Source organism: Anomaloglossus baeobatrachus, chromosome 4 (genome assembly GCF_048569485.1).
Source record: "Anomaloglossus baeobatrachus isolate aAnoBae1 chromosome 4, aAnoBae1.hap1, whole genome shotgun sequence".
Taxonomy (NCBI): Eukaryota; Metazoa; Chordata; class Amphibia; order Anura; family Aromobatidae; genus Anomaloglossus; species Anomaloglossus baeobatrachus.
In genome coordinates this window covers 507,908,796-507,929,493 of record NC_134356.1, presented here as the reverse complement: position 1 = coordinate 507,929,493, position 20,698 = coordinate 507,908,796, and the positions used below count along the sequence as shown (strand labels likewise).

The 20,698-nt window shown below is 43.1% G+C and overlaps 1 protein-coding gene across 4 annotated transcripts in view; it reads right to left on the bottom strand.

The window, feature by feature from the left end:
* PDE8A (phosphodiesterase 8A) overlaps window positions 1-20,698 on the bottom strand; it is a 530,734-nt gene that overhangs the window by 79,895 nt on the left and 430,141 nt on the right. For all 4 annotated transcript variants that reach the window (XM_075345839.1, XM_075345840.1, XM_075345838.1 and 1 more), the window contains one exon: window positions 5,581-5,669. In XM_075345839.1, coding sequence (XP_075201954.1) covers window positions 5,581-5,669 — 89 coding nt within the window. The remainder of the gene's footprint in view (window positions 1-5,580; window positions 5,670-20,698) is intronic.

The following is a 20,698-nucleotide window of genomic DNA, read 5'->3' as shown; positions in this document are numbered from 1 at the left end:
TCCCTTTGCCTTTTTAATAGCATCAGTTCTCCTAGGTACACTTGCACATATGCAGTAATCTTATAGAGCTCTAGTCAGATGTATGAGTAACGCATTATACTAAAAAGGTGATCATTTTGTCAGTTTTCTCTTTCTAAAAAGGTGATAATGATCATCAGTTTCATATGTACGTTAAAATAGTCAGTAATTGAAGCAGCTGTGTAGGAGGACTAAAACATTGTGAGAAACAGCAAATTCTAATTCTAAGGTAAAGTTTTAGAAGACCGTTTCATGCCTGAGTACATTAACAAGACACAAGGTAGTTATACTGAATCAGCAAGGTCTCTCCCAAAGAAAGATTTCAATTCAGATTGGGGGCTCAGTATATGCTGTTCAAAGTTTTTTTGAAGAAGCACCAAGATCTGGGCAATGGTAAGGACTATAGTGGTAGGCCAAGGGAAACAGTGCAGCAGACAGACACACAAAGGATGCTTTCCTTTTAAATCAGAAGATGTCTAGAAGTGCTATCAGCTCGGAATTGGCAGCTACCAGTGGGACCCAGCTACACCAATCAGGGCTGTGGAGTCGGTAAGCCAAACTTTCGACTCCGACTCCTCAATTTCTCTTGCACCGACTCAGACTCCGGCTCCGACTCCTACATATATTGCTTATAGTTAGGTGAAAAATTTATTGTAGTACAACATGTGTATGTGAACATCAGACATTTAATCATTTTTATGATACAATAATCAAGATATTTGGATAGAACATAAAATAAATTTATTGGATACAACTTTAGAACACAAAAAACTAATAAATTGTAAATATGTAATACACTATGTAATATACAGTAGATTACATATTTTGTGTGTATATATATATATATATATATATTACATATTGTATTACATATTTACAATTTATGTTTTTTGTGTTCTAAAGTTGTATCCAATAAATATATTTTATATTCTATCTAAATATCTTGATTATTATATCATAAAAATAATTAAATGTCTGATGTTCACATTGTACTACAATACATTTTTCACTTAAATATAAGCATTATACTAAATATTATTTAGTAAAATATTCAGCACATTCTGCATTGCACTACTGTCCCCAATTTATTATATATTTTAGGAGTCGGAGTCGGTGCATTTTATACCGACTCCACCAAAATGAGCTCCGACTCCACGACTCAGACTCCACAGCCCTGACACCAATCTACTGTTTTGAGAAGTATGACCTCATTGAAAGAACTGTGATCAAAAAGATATAAATTCCACACAAAAACAAGGCCATGTGACTTAACTATGCACAAAAACATAGGAACCAGGATGCAAAATTAGCATAATCATTAATGATTATCCTTAATGCGGAGATACTTATCCATCATGCAATACCATGATGATGTAATCTGATTCGCTACAAGTTATATTCCGCATCAGGACAACAACCCCCAATATAAGCCAATGTCATTAAGAACTATCCTCTGCTTAAAATAGAACAAGGCGTCCTGGAAGTGATGATACACAGAGCTCTTATCTAAACTTCAACTGGAATTACACAAAGAGACAAGCATTTGCACAAGCCTACATCTATAGAAGATCTAAAGGTACCGTCACACATAACGAGATCACTAGCGATATCGCAGCTGAGTCACGGTTTCTGTGACGCAGTAGCGATCCCGTTAGCGATCTCGTTATGTGTGACACCTACCAGCGATCAGGCCCCTGCTGTGAGATCTCTAGTCATTGCTGAATGGTCCAGACCATTTTCTTCAAAGGCGATGTCCTGCTGGGCAGGACGCATCGCTGTGCTTGACACTGTGTGACAGGGTCACAGTGACTGCTGAGATCGTTATACAGGTCGCTACTGCGACCTGTATCATTCCTGCATCGCTGGTAAGGTCTGACTGTGTGACATCTCACCTGCGACCTCCCAGCGACTTACCTGCGATCCCTATCAGGTCGCATCATTTTCGGGATCGCTGGTACGTCGTTGTGTGTGACTGGGCCTTAAGGTTAGTTCTCCAAGATATCTGGCACAACATCTCTGCAGAGTTCATTCAAAAACAGATTACGAGTATACATAAAAGAATTCAGGTGGTTTTGAAGGCAAAGGGTGGTCATGCCAAATATTGCATTGATTTAGATATATATTTTTTATTTACTTTATATTAATCAATTAACAAAATGCAAAATATTAACACATTTTTAAGCGCATTAGCACAGTTACTGATGATGATTATACAGCTCCTGTGACAAAACTAGAATCAAGATAATGACAGTCCTGCTTTCCTGACTATAGATTAATAGTATGCAAAGCTTTTAAGAATGTAGAAAGAAGGATAATCAAGGTGTTAATTCAGAGGATAGTAACAATACTGGCTCTAAATGCCCATCTGTTGCTGTGAAGATGCATCATAGGATTTTTAGTAGGGAGTAGAGCAATCAAATGCCGGATGAAATCTGACACAAAATGAAGGCAAAATAGAAAAAAGGGGGCTGAATTAAAGGTAAGTACGGTACGTACACCATGTATAAAATAAGTGCAGAGCGTGACAGACAATCAGGTGGTGCATGGGGGAAAAAAAAAAATCACTGGACTGTGGGTTATGTGAACGTTTACAAAATAACTACTACAAGCTAGTAGGAGTGAGACTTCAGTCAACTTCACTTGTTTGATTGAATTTCACCTTTGTAGACTCAAGACTATCATCTATTTCCATTATGAAGGGGATTGAATTGTAAAAATCTACCTATAGACACTTCAGATGAGTTATTTACTCTGGGATCTAACATTAGAGATCCAATAACTTTTTATAACAAAAATCTCATCCTGGAGAACCGGACACTAGGTTCTGGGACACTAACGCCTTGTGTGCATGCTGCGGTTTTTTCCCACATTTTTCAGGTGCAGTTTTGATTCCAAAACTGCGTTTCCTTCCCCAGCAAAGTTATGAAATGTCATTTTTTTTGCTGTGCGCACGCTGCAGGTTTTTTCGGCTGCATCTTTGTGGTGACCACAAAGATGCAGCATGTCAATTCATTTGGTGTTTTGCTCCTGTGTATCGGAGGACTGGCAGATCAATCCCCCGCTGACTCTGTGTAGTCCACAAGAGGTCCAACAACGGTTCCACCACTGCTACATCTGAAGCTCACAGTGGGTGCCATAGAACATGACTGCTCGTTGTGAGCTCCACGCAGCGACTGAAGTGAGCCGCGCAATCAGCAGTGACATTACGCAGGTTAGCCAGGCCACAGCTGGAGTCCTCCACCTGTGACCGCAAATCACCTGAGTGATGTCATCGCTGATCGCGCGGCTCACATCAGTTGCTGCGTGGAGCTCACAGTGGGCAGTCATGTTCTATGGCATTCGCTGTGAGCTTCAGATGTAGCGTTTTTGGCGCACTTGCGTTTTTTGGGGCCAAAAACATGCATCTTTGTGGTCACCACAAAAATGCAGCATGCGCACATAGCCTAAATCACTTGCATGATAATATGTTGATGTGGTTCCAATGCAAACACGTCCATGTCGAAACCAATCATTTCGGCATTATTAACAAAACGTTTAGGAAATCACCATAGATAAATCAAAGATTGTCCTACAGCGGCACTGGGCGCATGCGCTCTGCACGGATTCAATTGAGGACAGTACACCCCAATGAGGGATACAAATGATGTTTTACCAACCAAACTCATTCAGTTCACTACAGAAATTTGTAAGGTCAGATTAGGCCAAGAATATATTTATTTTATTGCCTTTTGGCAAATACTGCACAGACATACACAAAAAAAACCTCTGTGTTGGTCAACGTACCAGGCTCTTTTCCAACACGTGTATAATGAAGAGCCTGACAAAAATACAACTCAAGTTCGTGGGCTAATTTATTTTTGCTCAAATTAGTGAACATAGAATTGAGAATACTGCGCAAAAATTAATTTGATCTAAACTAATTTTAAATTGTGCAAGTCTTACAGCGACACACAGAAATGCAGAATAAAAGACACCTTTATCAAAGATGTAAAATAAAAAAGAAATAAATCAACATTTAAAGAAATAAATCAACATTTAAAATTTATATTTATATATATGTCTGGTCAAACCTTAGGCCAATATAAGTAGTTCACTACACGCCTCTGAAATCTAGGCATTCCCACTGCTAATGCCCATTCCTGTAGTGTGATACACGTGGGCCATCTTGTGGGTGACAGACATGCTCGCTAGATGGTCGTAGCTTTAAAGCCATTATACAGTTAACACAGATTCATGGTTAATCTGCAGATGAATAGCATTACAAGATATGACATGCTCCCTTTAAATAGAGGGCAGGCCCGTCCAATACTCACAACAGGGAGTTAGGCTATGTGCGCACGTTGCGTATTTACATGCAGTTACGCTGCGATCTGCACCGCAGCGTAACTGCATGCGTCCTGCGTCCCCAGCATAATCTATGAAGATTGTGCTGGGGACGTGCGCACATGGCGTCTTAGAACGTAACGATTCGGCTTCTGCCCGAAGCGTGCGTTCTAAGAAGTGATATGTCACTTCTTTCGTGCGCTCTGCATGCTGTCTCCATTCTGTCTATAGGGAGAGGCAGCATGTAGAGCGCACGAATTCTGCAGGCACCAGGCACTTCAGAACGGAGCTTTTCAGCTGCGCTCTGAAGCGGACCTTTTGTGTGCGGTGCAGAGCGCACATGTGCGCACATAGCCTAATACTAAACTAACCCCACAGATATCTGGCTGGACAGCCCCACAAGTCTCAGGATTTCACAGGACTGACGGGATGTTTCCCTGTGTCGCCCAAAATAAAGGTGTATGACACTTCGTGACATAAACGGAAACACAGGGGACAGGTTTCGACAAGCATGTTACGTATTGTATGCAACATGTTTATTCATACCCTGTCGACGCTTGCAATTCACATCTGGTCACAAGCTTTTACTGAAAAAAGAAAAAAAAGCAAACAAAGAAATGCCTCAACAGAAAGTGTACCATTAAAGAGAATCTATCAGCAGGTTTTTGCTATGTAATTTGAGAACAGCATGATGTAGGGGATGAGCCTGATTACTGTGATGGATAATTCAGTAAGTTGCTTAATACAGTTTTAATAAAATCAGTGGTTTGTTAGCAGGAGATCATCACTAAAGGACTAAGTTGCCTAAGTTGCCATGTAGTCCCCCTGCTCTGTGTAATCTTGTCCATCACCACTGATTGGCAGCTTTCTGCCTATGCTTAGTAACTGATTTTATCAAGATGACAGCATGCAGCCCAATACGACATTGCTAGAATCAAGGGACATCATTCTGCTCTCAGATTACATAGCAAAAACCTGCAGACAGATACCATTTAAATTGGGAATCAAATGGGTGTCTCAAAATCTGAATGAAAAACTGCCATAAAACTTTGGGGAAAAAAGAATCTGAATTTTTGTAGTGGTTTATCATAATAATAATAATTTTTATTTATATAGCTCCAAACTATTCCGCAGCAGTTTACAATTCAAACAGCTGTTACAAGTCTTTTTATCTTCTACGGTGAAGGAGGGGGAGAAGATACTAAAAAACTACTAATATCTAGATTTCAATATTCTTACCTTAATTTTAATTGTGCACGCACTTCTCCATATTCTAACTGAATAAGCTCATTGTAACAGGCCATGACATTAGGGTTTTCTACATATCTCTGCAAGAGAAAAGGTAAAACACTGGTTAGATTGCATTGCTAAATAAATGCAAGGTATGGCAGACAGGTCTATTTAGGCAAACTGTTCAGAACAACCTATTATTCCAATGAATATACTGCTAAGCAGTTTACTATTAAAGCATATTTCAAGGTTTCCAGGGACAAGACATAAAGTAGGAACATAATTCAGAACTCCCATGCTTCTGTTAACCACTGGAACTGTAAGGAAATATAGAACTGTGCCCGCAGAAGTCAACGGGGTTCTATTGTCGTACATGCCTCTAATTTAATATAGAGAGATGCTGAGGTTTTTCCCGCTAATTCCATGTGGATCTTATAGAAGAAGAAATTCTCCCTGAGAGATCGCGGACACGAGCGAATACATCAGACGAGGGATATCTGATGTTTTATTGTATGGCACGCGTTGTATGGCAATGTTATTCAATAGGGCAGTACTGATCAATGTTTTTTTTTTTCTCCTGCCGTTACGGCATGAGAAAAAAATCATAGAATGTTGAGATTTGCCGTGGAAATCGGATGGCACACCCCCATTCAAGTCTATGGGTGAGTGGAAATCATCGGACTGCAGTAGGATGACAGATTTCCACGGACTCGCACAATAGAGAAGATCGAGAAGGTTTGTTCTCCATCGTCTTTTCACAGTGTGATCCGACTCTCTCATCACACTAAGGGTATGTGCACACCTTGTGTTTTTAATTGCGCTTTTTAAAACCATTTTTTAGCGCAGTTTTGTCACGAAACTATATCCAAATCGTGATGCCAGCAAAGTCAATGAAAATCCTGACGTTTTCTGCACGTGTTGCTTTTCATTACAGATATGGTACAGAATAAACTTGCAGCATGTCAATTCTTTCAGTGTTTTTCTACCCCAGAATGCATAGAAAACGCATGCAAAAAACAGGACCAAATTGCGTCAAAAACACGTTTTTCCTGCCAAGAAATGCAGAAATTTTTGCAACCAAATACTCCGTGTACGCAGAAAACCTAAGGCTATGCTCACATATCCAGTAATCATCCGTTAGGGCTCGGGTCCACTTGAGTTTTGCGAGGACGAGTGCAATCCAATAAAACGTCTCACTTTACTGCAAAACTATGGGGCAGTGTCCATATGCAATTGATTTCTCATGCCGTATTGGCGTCAGAAAAGAATTGCAGCATGCTGTGTTTGGCAGTGAGTGTCGGCTCACACGCACCCATACAAGTCTATGGGTACGTGTTAAACATTGCACTGCACTCGCATGTCATCCGACCAGAGTGCAATATACGCAGAGACAGGCAGCAAAGGGAGAAAATGTTCCCTCCCCTCTTCTCTGCAGCCGTGATCTGTTCGCAAGATCGGATCACAGTCGCATGACCCTCGGCTGACACCAGCAGTAGACGGTAATTAGCATATCGCTTCCGATGTTCTCACATCAGAAGTTATGCGCAAGTGGAACCGAAGTACTGCAGCAATCCTTTGGCAAAAAAAGTTATGCAAAGAAAACTTTTCGGTCTGTTTTGAAAACAACTGATTCCTGTAGGATCCGTTTTCTTAACATAGGAGTCTATGGAAAACGGATCAGTTAACTGATTGCTATTTAGCCATCCTTTTTCTTTCCTTTGTAAAGGATCTGTTTCTTTTCTTACTGGATCAGTTTCAAATGGAAGATAAATAGCAATCCGTTAAGGATCCATTTACCAAAGACTTCCATGTTAAAAAAAACGGATCCTGCAAAAATCTATTTTTTTCAAAACGGACAAAGGAAGTTGTGTTTGCGGAACTTTTTTGCAAACAGATTGCTGCTGGATCTGTTCTATAGGATGATTCCTGGGCATGTGAACTCCGCCTAAGCTGACATTGGGATCTCACTCTGATCACAGTTTGATTGGACTATCATTTACACAATCCACCCGATTCTCTAGCATAAGAAAATATAGGCTTGTGGGACCCCGGACTTAGGGCTCATGCGCACGTTGCGTAATAGCATGCATTTACGCTGCGTATTGCACTGCAGCGTAAATGCATGTGTCCTGTGTTCCCTGCACAATCTATAGCTATAGCTATTAAAGACCCACTGAAACATTTTTTTTTGGTAATGCTGGAATAGTGCAGAAAAAAGAGGATGTCCAGCTCTTCAGGCAAAGAATCATGTCTTTATTTCATCATGCAGACACAGAGAATGACATGACCAGCACTACACGTTTCAGGTGAAAACACTCACCCATTATTAAGGGTGAGTATTCTCACCTGAAACGCGTAGTGCTGGTCATGTCATTCTCTGTGTCTGCATGATGAAATAAAGACGTGATTCTTTGCCTGAAGAGCTGGACATCCTCTTTTTTCTGAATTTCATTGAGCTGTGGCAGTGCCTGTCCGTGCTCCAGGACGGAATCGGGATTGAGCCTTACACGGTGAGCGGATTCATATAAACTGGAATAGTGCCTCTGATTTAAGTTCCCTCCACTAAGGGCTCACTCACACGAGCGTATAACAGGGCCGAGTCTTACTCGATGATTTGTTGGATAGCACTTGGCCCAATGCTATGCTATTGGGCAGTGCCGGCGGCCTGCACTTGGCAGCGTATATCAGACGATGGGCATCCATTTAAGTCAATGTCATCCGAGTGCCGTCCGATACACGCAGACTGACAATAGAGAAGTTGGAGAAATTAAGTTCTCCATCTTCTCTTCATCTATATTTTGATTATCACATTGATGAGTTTTTAGTCAGTCAATTGTCTATCTACAGGGCATTTCTCTCACAGCAGTACATGTGCATATTGGAAAATCTGACCGTGTGTATTAGATTGTATTTTGCAGTGTGAAATAATACACCATTACAGAACAGTCCTACCTGCATATAAAAGGCCAAAATACTTGTGTGTATGAGACCCAACGCTGACTACTATGTACGCACTGAGGTTGTGGTGCACATAACTATCATATATAGAATACCCATAAAGAGGTTGGCCACCTTTAAGTATTTATTTTTTTTTTTAATATCCTCAAAATGCATTTATTTTGGGCTAAAAATTATTTTTGCAATTGGGTTTCAATACAAATGTTGATAATTTTGCTTTTACAAGCACTTTATTACCTGCACATTCATCTTTAAAGTAATCTTTGGCCATATATCAGCTGAGAGGAGCTCCGAAAAAGAGAGTTACAGACTCTACTGTTAGATATCAGGACGAGCTCACTGATGGACTCTTAAGTGGGCTTTACACGCTACAATATATCTAACGAGATGTCGGCGGGGGTCACGTCGTAAGTGACGCACATCCGGCCTCGTTAGTGCTATCGTAGTGTGTGACAGCTATGAACGAGCAGAAATACTCACCTTCTCGTTCATCGCTGACATGTCGCTTATTTTCTAAAACTTGCACGTCCTGTTGTTCATCGTACCCGGGGCAGCACACATCGCTCCGTGTGACACCCCGGGAACGATGAACACAGCTTAACTGCGGCCGCTGGCAATGCAGAAGGAAGGAGGTGGACGGGATGTTACGTTCCGCTCATCTCCACCCCTCCGCTTCTATTGGCCGGCCACTGTGTGACGTCGCTGTGACGCCGAACGTCCCTCCCCCTTCAGAAAGTGGAGGTTCGCCGCCCACAGCGAGGTCGTTTGGAAGGTAAGTACGTGTGACTGGGGGTTACAACATTGTGCGACACGGGCAACAAATTGCCCGTGCCGCACAAACGATGGGGGAAATCGAAACGTGTAAAGCAGCCTTTAGTTAGGCCTCTTGCACATGTCAAGTATTTGGTGAGTTTTTCACCTTAGTATTTTTAAGCCAAAATCAGAAGTGGATAAAAAAAAAATTCAGAAGTGGTGACATGTTTCTATTATACTTTTCCTCTGATTGTTCCACTCCTGATTCGAACTACAAATACTGAGGTAAAAAACTCACCACATACTCAACATTTATAAGTCAAAACCAGGAGTGGAACAATCAGAGGAAAAGTATAATAGAAATACGTCACCGCTTCTGTATTTTTTACCTACTTCTGGTTTTGGCTACAAATACTGAGGTAAAAAAAAACCTCACCAAATACTCAACGTGTGCACATGGCCTTACAAATACTGGGGTAAAAAACGTCACCAAATGCTCAACATGTGCACGTGGTCTTAGATGTCGCCAACGTCTCATGTTAGTGCAACTTTCCTCACACATAAACCAGCACTTCTACCCATATAATGGCTGCTGGTAGAGGAGCAGTCACCAGACCGGTCCATTGGCCTCCTCCATTTGTAAAACACTCTCACATGGCGAAGTTGCTTAACTATTGGAAGAGAATGATGGACAGGTCTGGTGATTGTTCCTCCATTGTATGGATAGAAGTCAGGTTGTGAGGAAAGCAGCTCTAAAAGTGTTCGTGCGAAATGGCCATCGTCCATCTGCCACCCTGCATCCCCCCATCCTCTCACTCGATTCTGAATATGCAATAAAGAAACGATTTTAAAGCAAAAACCGGTGAGTGACAACCTTTTGTTCTCAACATTGACTTCTTGTGGATCATCATTTTTCAGTTTGAGCACACCGCAGCTATATCCACGCAGTGAGATCCAAGTTTCCCAGATCCGTCCATACAATATATTGCAGCACAGGTCTTTTGCTGCTGGATGTTCTACACATGCAAGTTTTTTTGTTTTAAGTCTAACAGGACAGTCTGTAATTCTTGTATCTGTCATTCCAGTGCTCTCAGCTCATTTATGGGCAGTTGGGCACAAACTACATTTATGGTGAATGTGCAGGGAAATAAAGAGCCCAGAAAGCAAATATCATGTAAAATTTGTAATGAAAACCAACTGCAAAACAAATTTTTTTAAGCCTCAAATATGTGAATTTAAGTAAAGAAATAGATTGTCCCCAAGAGATGGGCAACCCCTTTAATAATTCTCCTTTTAAAATGTTATTACAAGGGATATTCCAATCTCAGACTTTTATAGCACATCTACATCTTCTGAGACCTATACAGTGCCTACAAGTAGTATTCAACCCCCTGCAGATTTAGCAGGTTTACACATTCGGAATTAACTTGGCATTGTGACATTTGGACTGTAGATCAGCCTGGAAGTGTGAAATGCACTGCAGCAAAAAAGAATGTTATTTCTTTATTTGTTTTTTTTTTTTTTTTAAATGGTGAAAAGTTTATTCAGAGGGTCATTTATTATTCAACCCCTCAAACCACCAGAATTCTGTTTGGTTCCCCTAAAGTATTAAGAAGTATTTCAGGCACAAAGAACAATGAGCTTCACATGTTTGGATTAATAATCTCTTTTTCCAGCCTTTTCTGACTAATTAAGACCCTCCCCAAACTTGTGAACAGCACTCATACTTGGTCAACATGGGAAAGACAAAAGGAGCATTCCAAGGCCATCAGAGACAAGATCGTGGAGGGTCACAAGGCTGGCAAGGGGTACAAAACCCTTTCCTAGGAGTTGGGCCTACCTGTCTCCACTGTTGGGAGCATCATCCGGAAGTGGAAGGCTTATGGAACTACTGTTAGCCTTCCACGGCCTGGACAGCCTTTGAAAGTTTCCACCCATGCCGAAGCCAGGCTTGTCCGAAGAGTCAAGGCTAACCCAAGGACAACAAGGAAGGAGCTCCGGGAAGATCTCATGGAAGTGGGGACATTGGTTTCAGTCAATACCATAAGTAGCGTACTCCACCGCAATGGTCTCCGTTCCAGACGAGCCCGTAAGGTACCTTTACTTTCAAAGCGTCATGTCAAGGCTCGTCTACAGTTTGCTCATGATCACTTGGAGGACTCTGAGACAGACTGGTTCAAGGTTCTCTGGTCTGATGAGACCAAGATCGAGATCTTTGGTGCCAACCACACACGTGACGTTTGGAGACTGGATGGCACTGCATACGACCCCAAGAATACCATCCCTACAGTCAAGCATGGTGGTGGCAGCATCATGCTGTGGGGCTGTTTCTCAGCCAAGGGGCCTGGCCATCTGGTCCGCATCCATGGGAAGAGGGATAGCACGGCCTACCTGGAGATTTTGGCCAAGAACCTCCGCTCCTCCATCAAGGATCTTAAGATGGGTCGTCATTTCATCTTCCAACAAGACAACGACCCAAAGCACACAGCCAAGAAAACCAAGGCCTGGTTCAAGAGGGAAAAAATCAAGGTGTTGCAGTGGCCTAGTCAGTCTCCTGACCTTAACCCAATTGAAAACTTGTGAAAGGAGCTCAAGATTAAAGTCCACATGAGACACCCAAAGAACCTAGATAACTTGGAGAAGATATGCATGGAGGAGTGGGCCAAGATAACTCCAGAGACCTGTGCCGGCCTGATCAGGTCTTATAAAAGACGATTATTAGCTGTAATTGCAAACAAGGGTTATTCCACAAAATATTAAACCTAGGGGTTGAATAATAATTGACCCACACTTTTATGTTGAAAATTTATTAAAATTTAACTGAGCAACATAACTTGTTGGTTTGTAAGATTTATGCATCTGTTAATAAATCCTGCTCTTGTTTGAAGTTTGCAGGCTCTAACTTATTTGCATCTTATCAAACCTGCTAAATCTGCAGGGGGTTGAATACTACTTGTAGGCACTGTATCTACAGTAAATGGAGAACAGAGGTACTCTGGCTCACCTAACGAGGGGGCTGCTGAGTAAAGGCAAAAAATTAATGAATTGTTGTCCATGTGCGTGTGTAACTTTCTTCATCGACTTCAAAGGGAGTTAGGCTATGAACACACATCTGGCTTTTCTGCCGTTTGTCGGATCCGGCGCGTTCCCGTACAGTCTATAACAGGGTTCCCCAACTCCAGTCCTCGAGGGCCACCAACAGTGCATGTTTTCAGGATTTCCTTAGCATTGCATGGGTGTTGGAATCATCAACTGTGCAGGTGATTAAATACATGTGCAATACTAAGGAAATCCTGAAAACATGCACTGTTGGTGGCCCTCGAGGACTGGAATTGGGGACCCATGGTCTATATAGTACAGTGGTTGCGCTGCAACTTCCTGGTCACATGCGCCAGTCACATGACAGCACGTGACCGGAGCTTGTCGCGCAGCCAATGTACTGTACACAGTGTACGGCAGCGCGCCGAATCCGACAAACGGCAGAAAAGCCTTAGGCTATGTTCACACAGTGCATCTATTGTAACTGCAAAGATGCAGCGTTTTTGGCAACAAAAAAAACGCACAAGAAAATGCACCCGCGGCAAAAATGCATCAAAAAACGCATGCATTTTTGACACGTTTTTACCGCATTTTGCCCAATGAGTTTTTTTTTTTTTTTTAAGTCAAATCTATTGACTGGAAGGACTCAAAAACACAAAGGATTGAGATGCTGCATCTTGGCTGGGCTGCATCTTCAAAAATGCAGCCAAAAAAAGATATATTGTGTAGACAGCATAACAGAAATCTCATACTTTGTGGGGGAAGGAAATGCATGCATTTTGGTGCATCTTTGTGACCTCAAAAACACACCAAAAGATGCACTGTGAAAACATAGCCTAAAGCCTGCTTTACACGGTACGACCGATTGTGCGATTTCACAATCGATCGTACCCGCCCCCGTCCTTTTTGCGTCACGGGCAAATCGCTGCCCGTGTCGCACAAAGTTAGTAACCCCCGTCACACATACCTACCTCTCGTGCGACCTCGCTGTGGGCGGCGAACGTCCACTTCCTGGAGTGGGAGGGACGTTCGGCGTCACAGCGACGTCACACGGCCGCCGGCCAATAGAAGCGGAGGGGCGGAGATGAGTGGGACGTAAACATCCCGCCCACCTCCTTCCTTCCACATAGAGACGGCGGCGGCCGCGGGAGGCAGGTGAGCTGCTCATCGTTCCCGTGGTGTCACACGGAGCGACGTGTGCTACCACGGAAACGATGGTCAACTAAAGTAAACGATATTATGGAACCTAACGAGCAGTACCCGACTCACGATTTGTGAGCGATACTGCGTCGCTAGGAGGTGTCACACAGGCCGGCATCGCCAGCGATGCCGGATGTGCGTCACAAAAACCGTGACCCCGACGATCTATCGCACGATAGATTGCCTGGTGTAAAGCAGCCTTTAGGCTAGTTTCACACTTGCGTTGAACGGTATCCGTTGCATTGCGTTGTGTAACGGATGCAACGGATGTGTTGCATATAGTGGTACATCGGATGCAACGGATGCTGCAAAACAACGCAATTCGTTTTGGTTTTTTACAGTTTTACCGTCGGCAGACTACTGTGAACGATCAGCTGATCACTAACAGTAGTCGGCCGCCGGGTGATCAGCCGATCACTCACAGTAGCCGGCCGCCGGGTGATCAGCCGATCACTCACAGTAGCTGGCCGATCACTCACAGTAGCCGGCCGCCGGGTGATCAGCCGATCACTCACAGTAGCCGGCCGCCGGGTGATCAGCTGATCGTTTGGTCGCCGACAATGTGTGCGGGGGCAGAGTGCGAAGTGGGTGGAGCCGAGCGGGGCCATGGCTGAGGACATCAGTGCCGCGGAGACTGCATCGCTGGGGGACAGGTGAGTGTGTGTGTGTTTTGTGTGTGTGTGTTTTGTGTGTGTTGTGTGTGAGGGAGGGAGCGGAGCCGAGTGGGGAAGTGTCGGGCTCCCTGCACATGTAACCAGGGTTCCTTGGTTACCCGATGTGTACCCTGGTTACGGGTGGAGGGAGCTAGAGAGAGCATGCGCAGTGAAATCCAAAGGATTCCGCTGCTCAAAAAAAGGTTACATGCAGCATTCCTTCAGCCCGACGCAGCGTCAAAATAACGACGCTGCGTCGGCCGGCGGATGCAACGCTGACACTTGCGTTACAGTGCGTCATCCATACAAGTCTATGGAGAATAGCGCAGTGCGTTAACGGACTGCGCTATTCTCCATAGTGACGGACTCCGCTGAACGCAAGTGTGAAACTAGCCTTACAGAAACAGCTGAACACACTGGCAGCGCTTTTTTAGTATACTGAAAATACAGGACAACACTTACTACAGAATCAGTACATTGCCATAATCTATTTGTTTTTTTTCTTTTTTAGTAGATCTAAAGTTCTTCAGAAAATACTTCTCATGTGAGTTCCAGGAAAAATGAGCTCCACAACTGTCATGTCACTTTCAGATTTCACATGTTAACTCAATATGCTCATACTATGGATGGTGTTGACCCTGTGAAATGTAACACATAAAACCAGGGCCTATGTAAACACATCTGTTCACCTCCTCTACAACAGCTGGGACAAATGAGAGGAACCGTTATTATGATGGACCTGTCACCTGTACCCAGTGCTGGAGCAGAACAGGGCAGAAAAACAGCGCAAGAGCGGTTTATCTGGTAAAATAGAGGTGACAGGCTGAGGGGAACTTCTCACCTGATGTGGTTGCGCGAGATACAACTACTGATGACCAGAGAATGGCTGCTGCAGACCCACAAGTCCCCAAAGAAATGCTGAATGGAGTATTGAAGTGGATCCTCTGCGCTGCCGTGAATGACCAAAAACGTATAGAAAATCTTCAAATACCATATCGTTTATCAACTTGTTTCAAGGCCCACATACCTCTTCATCAAGATAAAACCATGGTAGCAAGCATGTGGTGAGACTGTTTTATGTAGTGGGTTTGATAAAAAGGGCACCAACACACAATGGATCTCAATGAATGAAAGAGTCAAGCTGAAAATGTTTAGTGATATAACTGGTGTAACTTGTTAAAAACTAAACGGCTTTTCAGTCAATATCATAAACCAACTGAAGGCTCGATTCCAAAGCAACCCAAAAATCAAAGCTCAAAATGCATCAACCAGGAACTGACTACATGAGGTATGTCCTGCACCATAAGCTAAATGTGAGATCTGACTGAGAAACTAACAGCAGGCTGAGTATCGTTGGCCATTACATGGAGGTTTGTATGACCCTCCAAGTATAAGCAACCCCAGACCTTCACGGACCCACCGCCTAACAGTAGATGCTTGATGATGTTGCTGGCAGAATATTGTTCAATATACCATCTCCAGACTTTTCCAGGTCTGTCACGTGTGAACCTTTTCTCATCTAAGAACAAAGTGCCAACGGCAGACATGCCAATTCTGGTGTTCTCTGACAAATGCCAATCGAGCTGCACAGTGCTGGGTTGTGAGCATAGGTCTACTATAGGACGTTTGGGCCCTATACTACCCTCACAATGTCTGTTTCTAACACTTTGGTCAGAAACACGCACACCAGCTGGAGGTATTCTTTATGGCTCTGGTAATGCACCTCCTTTTCCTACTGAATCAAAGGAGCAGAGACCAGTCCTCATGCCAAGCTGATGCCCTCCTATGGCCTTTACCAGCATGCCTCGTTTAACAGTGCGTGTTCTGCTATCTGCTCCATTCTCTTGACACTATGCTGGGAGATGCTACAAGTCTTCTTGAAACAGCACTTATGGATTTGCCATCTCAGAGGAAATGGATTACCCGGGCAATTTCAATGGTCCCACCTCATGCTACGGCAGAGACCAGGACACTGGCAAAACTAGAGATAAATCAGTAAGGATAAGTAGAGAGTAATTGTGGCCACAACCCACAAAACCTTGCACTGTTTTGGGTTTGTCCGGCCGTTATTGTTTTGTTTGCTTTGGTGTATATAAAAGTAACTTATTCTTCTAAAACTTGACAAATTGATATCCGTAGAGTTTAACGGACTGTGATGTGGACGTTCTCGTTCTTAAAAGAGCACTTCTATTAAGAGTTTTATTCTGTAAATGTGTTTATATACATATGTAATGTAGTGTGATTGTATTAATATACTCATCTGCCGCTGCTCCTTCCAGTGTCCAGCGCCGTTCTGCTCCTCAACGCTCTGCACTCTCAGAGTCATGCTGTGCTCTGCATTGCCTGTCAGTGACATTTACAGGGTAAGTCTATGACGCTTCAGAAAGAGGCTCCATAGACTAAGGGTACTTTCACACTTACGTTCAGCTCAGTCCGTCACTATGGAGAATAGCGCAGTCCATTAACGCACTGCGCTATTCTCCATAGACTTGTATGGACGACGCACTGTAACGCAAGTGTCAGCGTTGCATCTGCTAAACGACGCAGCGTCGTTATTTTGCCGCTGCGCCGGGCGGGAGGAACGCAGCATGTAACGTTTTTATGAGCAGCGCAATCCATAGGATTTCACTGCACATGCTCTCTCTGGCTCTCTGCACCCGTAACCAAGATAAATATCGGGTAACCAAGCAAAGTGCTTTGACGATATTTACCCTCGCTACGTGTGCAGGGAGCCACGACACTTCCCCGCTTGGCTCCGCCCCCTCCCGTACTCCACATGTATGTACACACACACACGTCCTCAGCGCCATGGCCTGCTCGGCTCCACCCACTCCGCCCCCCGCACACATTCTTGGCAGCCGAACGAACAGCTGATCGACCGGCCGCCGGCATGGGAGAGCGCTCACCTGAGCGCCCGGCCGCTAGCATGGGAGAGCGCTCAGCTGATCGTTCACAATAGTCTGCTGCCGGTAAAACTGTAAAGAAGAAAAAAATAATTTTTTTTAAAAAAAAGCTTTCCGTTGTTTTGTACCATCCGTTGCATCCGTTGTGCTACTATATGCAACGCATCCGTTGCATCCGTCACACAACGCAATGCAACGGATGCCGTTCAACGCAAGTGTGAAACTAGCCTTACCGTACATTGGAGACTTCCAGCTGACGCATAGAACGAGTCAGATAGTCACAACTGACGTCACTCAGACAAGCAGCAGAACGGTGCTGGACATCGGAGAGCGCAGCGGTAGGCGAGTATAATAATACACTGACACTACAGTAAATGCATATGTACACACACAAAAATATAATGGAGTGCTTCTTTAATCCTTGTCAGCAGTTCACCTTCTTAACACCTTTATATTTATTTGGAGTGTTGTTTTGCAGATACAAAGCACAAGATCCAATTACAAACTCCTGAATAATTGCAGCCACCACTAGAGGGAACTTATCTTTCCAAATACAGTTTACAAACTGAAATAAGTAATAAAATGGTGAGCAGAAGACTTCTTATAGTCGTAACTGCAGGTAGCAAACCAGAGTTATGGTGTAAGAATGGACCTGCTAGCACCCCTGACAGGTCTGCTCTATACTCTACCAACTACTTGTATTGTCCAAGAACCAACAATTCTAGAGCATCGCTTCCTATAGCTCTGCATTATGCTGTGCCTCTGTAATTCCTCCTAAAAATGTGAAAACTGGATGTTAACATTCTCCTTGTCAAGAAGAAACATAAGATTATGGTGTAATACTGTCAGCACTGGCTGGAAAATGTCAGTGTCAATTGTGCAGATTTAAGAGTGTTTCCATACGAAAAATGTCTGTCCCCCCTGTAAAGCCACACAGTACTCACCTTTCCCAGGTCCACTGGCGAGTCTCTGTGTATAGTACTGGCTGCAGTGCTGACATCACGGTGCCAATGCAGCAGCCAATCAGTGAACTCGGTGCTCTTTAAGCGTGGTGTTCCATGTACATAGGCAGAGCTGCTGAGCACACCAATTACCGGTAGCTGCCATGCTATCGACGTGACGTCAAAGACACCCGAGGAAGGGAAGTATAGTGCAGTTTGTTATACTTTAACAAACTGCAGACGGGGACTATTATATGAAAGGGGACAACCCTTTAAGGCTCTGCATCTTTGTGCACAAAGCAAATTAAAGACAATAACTTGACGACTGTCCGTCTTAAAACATCCTCCCAAGAGTCAGCAGCTGCACAGAGATGGGGACACGAGTTTCCTTAATTTAGCTTTACATATTCCCTCAATGCTGGCAAAAAAAATACAAAAATATAAAACAGTTCTATATAAATGGAGCCCTAAAAATCATGATAAAGAAATAGAATAGCTGAACAACAAAAAAGGCAATAGATACAGACTCCTTTAAAAGAGGGTACTTTTTTTTTCTTAAATGAATGCATTTTCTGCTAAAAAAAAAACTATTTTGCAATTGGGTTTCACAATCACGGGTTGTCGGCTACAGCAACTGTGTTTCATTGACTTTTGATGGCTGCAGAATGAGTTAGAGTCCCTCAGTGAGCTTGCTGTGATAGGTGAATATATAACACTTATCTTCCCTTTTCTTACCTCCTCCCAGCTGATATATGACCACATGAAAGATAATTCTAGCCAAGAGGACCTATATCTCCTGACATATTCACTAGGTAAAATAAGTACTTTACTTGATACAATCCGATTTTGCAAGTTTTCCCACCTACAAAGAATGGAAAGCTCTGTAATTTTTATCATAGGTGCACTTCAACTGACAGACTCCCGCCCCAAAATCCAGAAAATCACATTGTGTGATTTGTAAATAATTAATTTGCATTTTATTGCATGAAATAAATATTTGATCACTTAACATTTAGCAAGAATTCTGGCTCTCTCAGTCCTGTAATTTTTTATTTAAGAAGCCCTCCTACGCTGCACTCATTACCTGTACTAATTGCACCTGTTTGAACTCGTTATCTGTATAAAAGACATCTCTCTACACAGTCATCCACTCACTCTCCACCATGGCCAAGACCAAAGAGCTGTCTAAGGACACCAAGAACAAAATTGCACAAGGCTGGGATTGGCTACAGGACAATAGGCAAGCAGCTTGGTGAGAAGGCAACAACTGTTTGTGCAATCATTAGAAAATGGAAGAAACACAAGATGACTGTCAATCTTAGTCGGTCTGGGGCTCCATGTAAGATCTCGCCTTGTGGGCCGAGGATGATTCTGAGAAAGGTTTGGAATCAGCCAAGAAATACACAGGAAGACCTGGTAAATGACGTAAAGAGAGCTGGGACCACAGTTTCAAAGATTACCATTAGTAACACACTATGCCATCATGGATTAAAATCTGCAGAGCACGTGAGGTGCCCCTACTTATGCCAGCACATGTCCAGGCCTGTTTGAAGTTTGCCAATGACCAAGATCCAGATGGATGTATGATCCAGAGGAGGTCTGGGTGAAGGTCATGTGGTAAGATGAGAAGAAAAAATAACTTTTTGGCATCAATTCAACTCGCCGTGTTTGGAGGACGAAGGATGAGTACAACCCCAAGAACACAGTCACAACTATAAAGCATGGGGGTGTAAATAGCATACTTTGGGGGTGCTTTTCGGCAAAGGTGACAGGATGACTCCACCATATTGAAGGTAGAATGGATGGGGCCATATATCGCAAGATTTTGGCAAACAACCTCATTCCCACAGTAAGAGCATTGAAGATGTGTTGTGGCTGTGTCTTCCAGCATGACAATGACCTGAAACACAGAGCCAGGGCAACTAAGGAGTGGCTCCATAAGAAGCATTTCAAGGTCCTGGAGTGGCCTAGCCAGCCCCCAGATCTGAACCCAATAGAATAATTTTGGAGGGAGCGGAAACTCAATGTTGCCCAGTGACAGCCCGGAAACCTGAAAGATCTGGAGAAGACTTGTATCTAGGAGTGGGCCAAAATCCCTGCTGCAGTGTGCAAACCTGGTCAAAAACTACAGGAAGCATCTGATGCTCCAAAGTTGTAATAGAGAATTAATTTAAACAGACAAGTCCAAGAGTGGACAGGTTCTCTTTAATAGTTAAAGTGGTTCATCTGTAATGGAGCCAGTGGAATAAGGGTATGAAGAAAAAGCCACTTGGTTATAATCAGCAGAATGAAAAGGGAACATTTGGTCAAACCCATGATCCCCTCCATTAACATTATATAAAAATAGAGGATCAACAACAACAACAAAAACCCTTGGCCCTGATTCTTTATTTGTGATTGTTTTTTAGGTCACTTTTTTGTTTTGTGTTGTTTATTGCTGTTTTTTTCTGTTAAACATTTCAAAACAGTGCAAACAGTTTATGAATTTAGCGCAAAATACAGAAATAGTCTTTATTGTTTTGTTAAGATTTGTGCACCTTTTTAGAGCAAAAAGTCACTCGCTTTGCAAAATGCTGCAATTATTCTACAAAAATAACTGTTGTACATAAACTCAATCCAGGGGACGGCTGTGGTACATTTGCAACAGATTTTGTGACTGACAAAAAATCCGAAATGATAA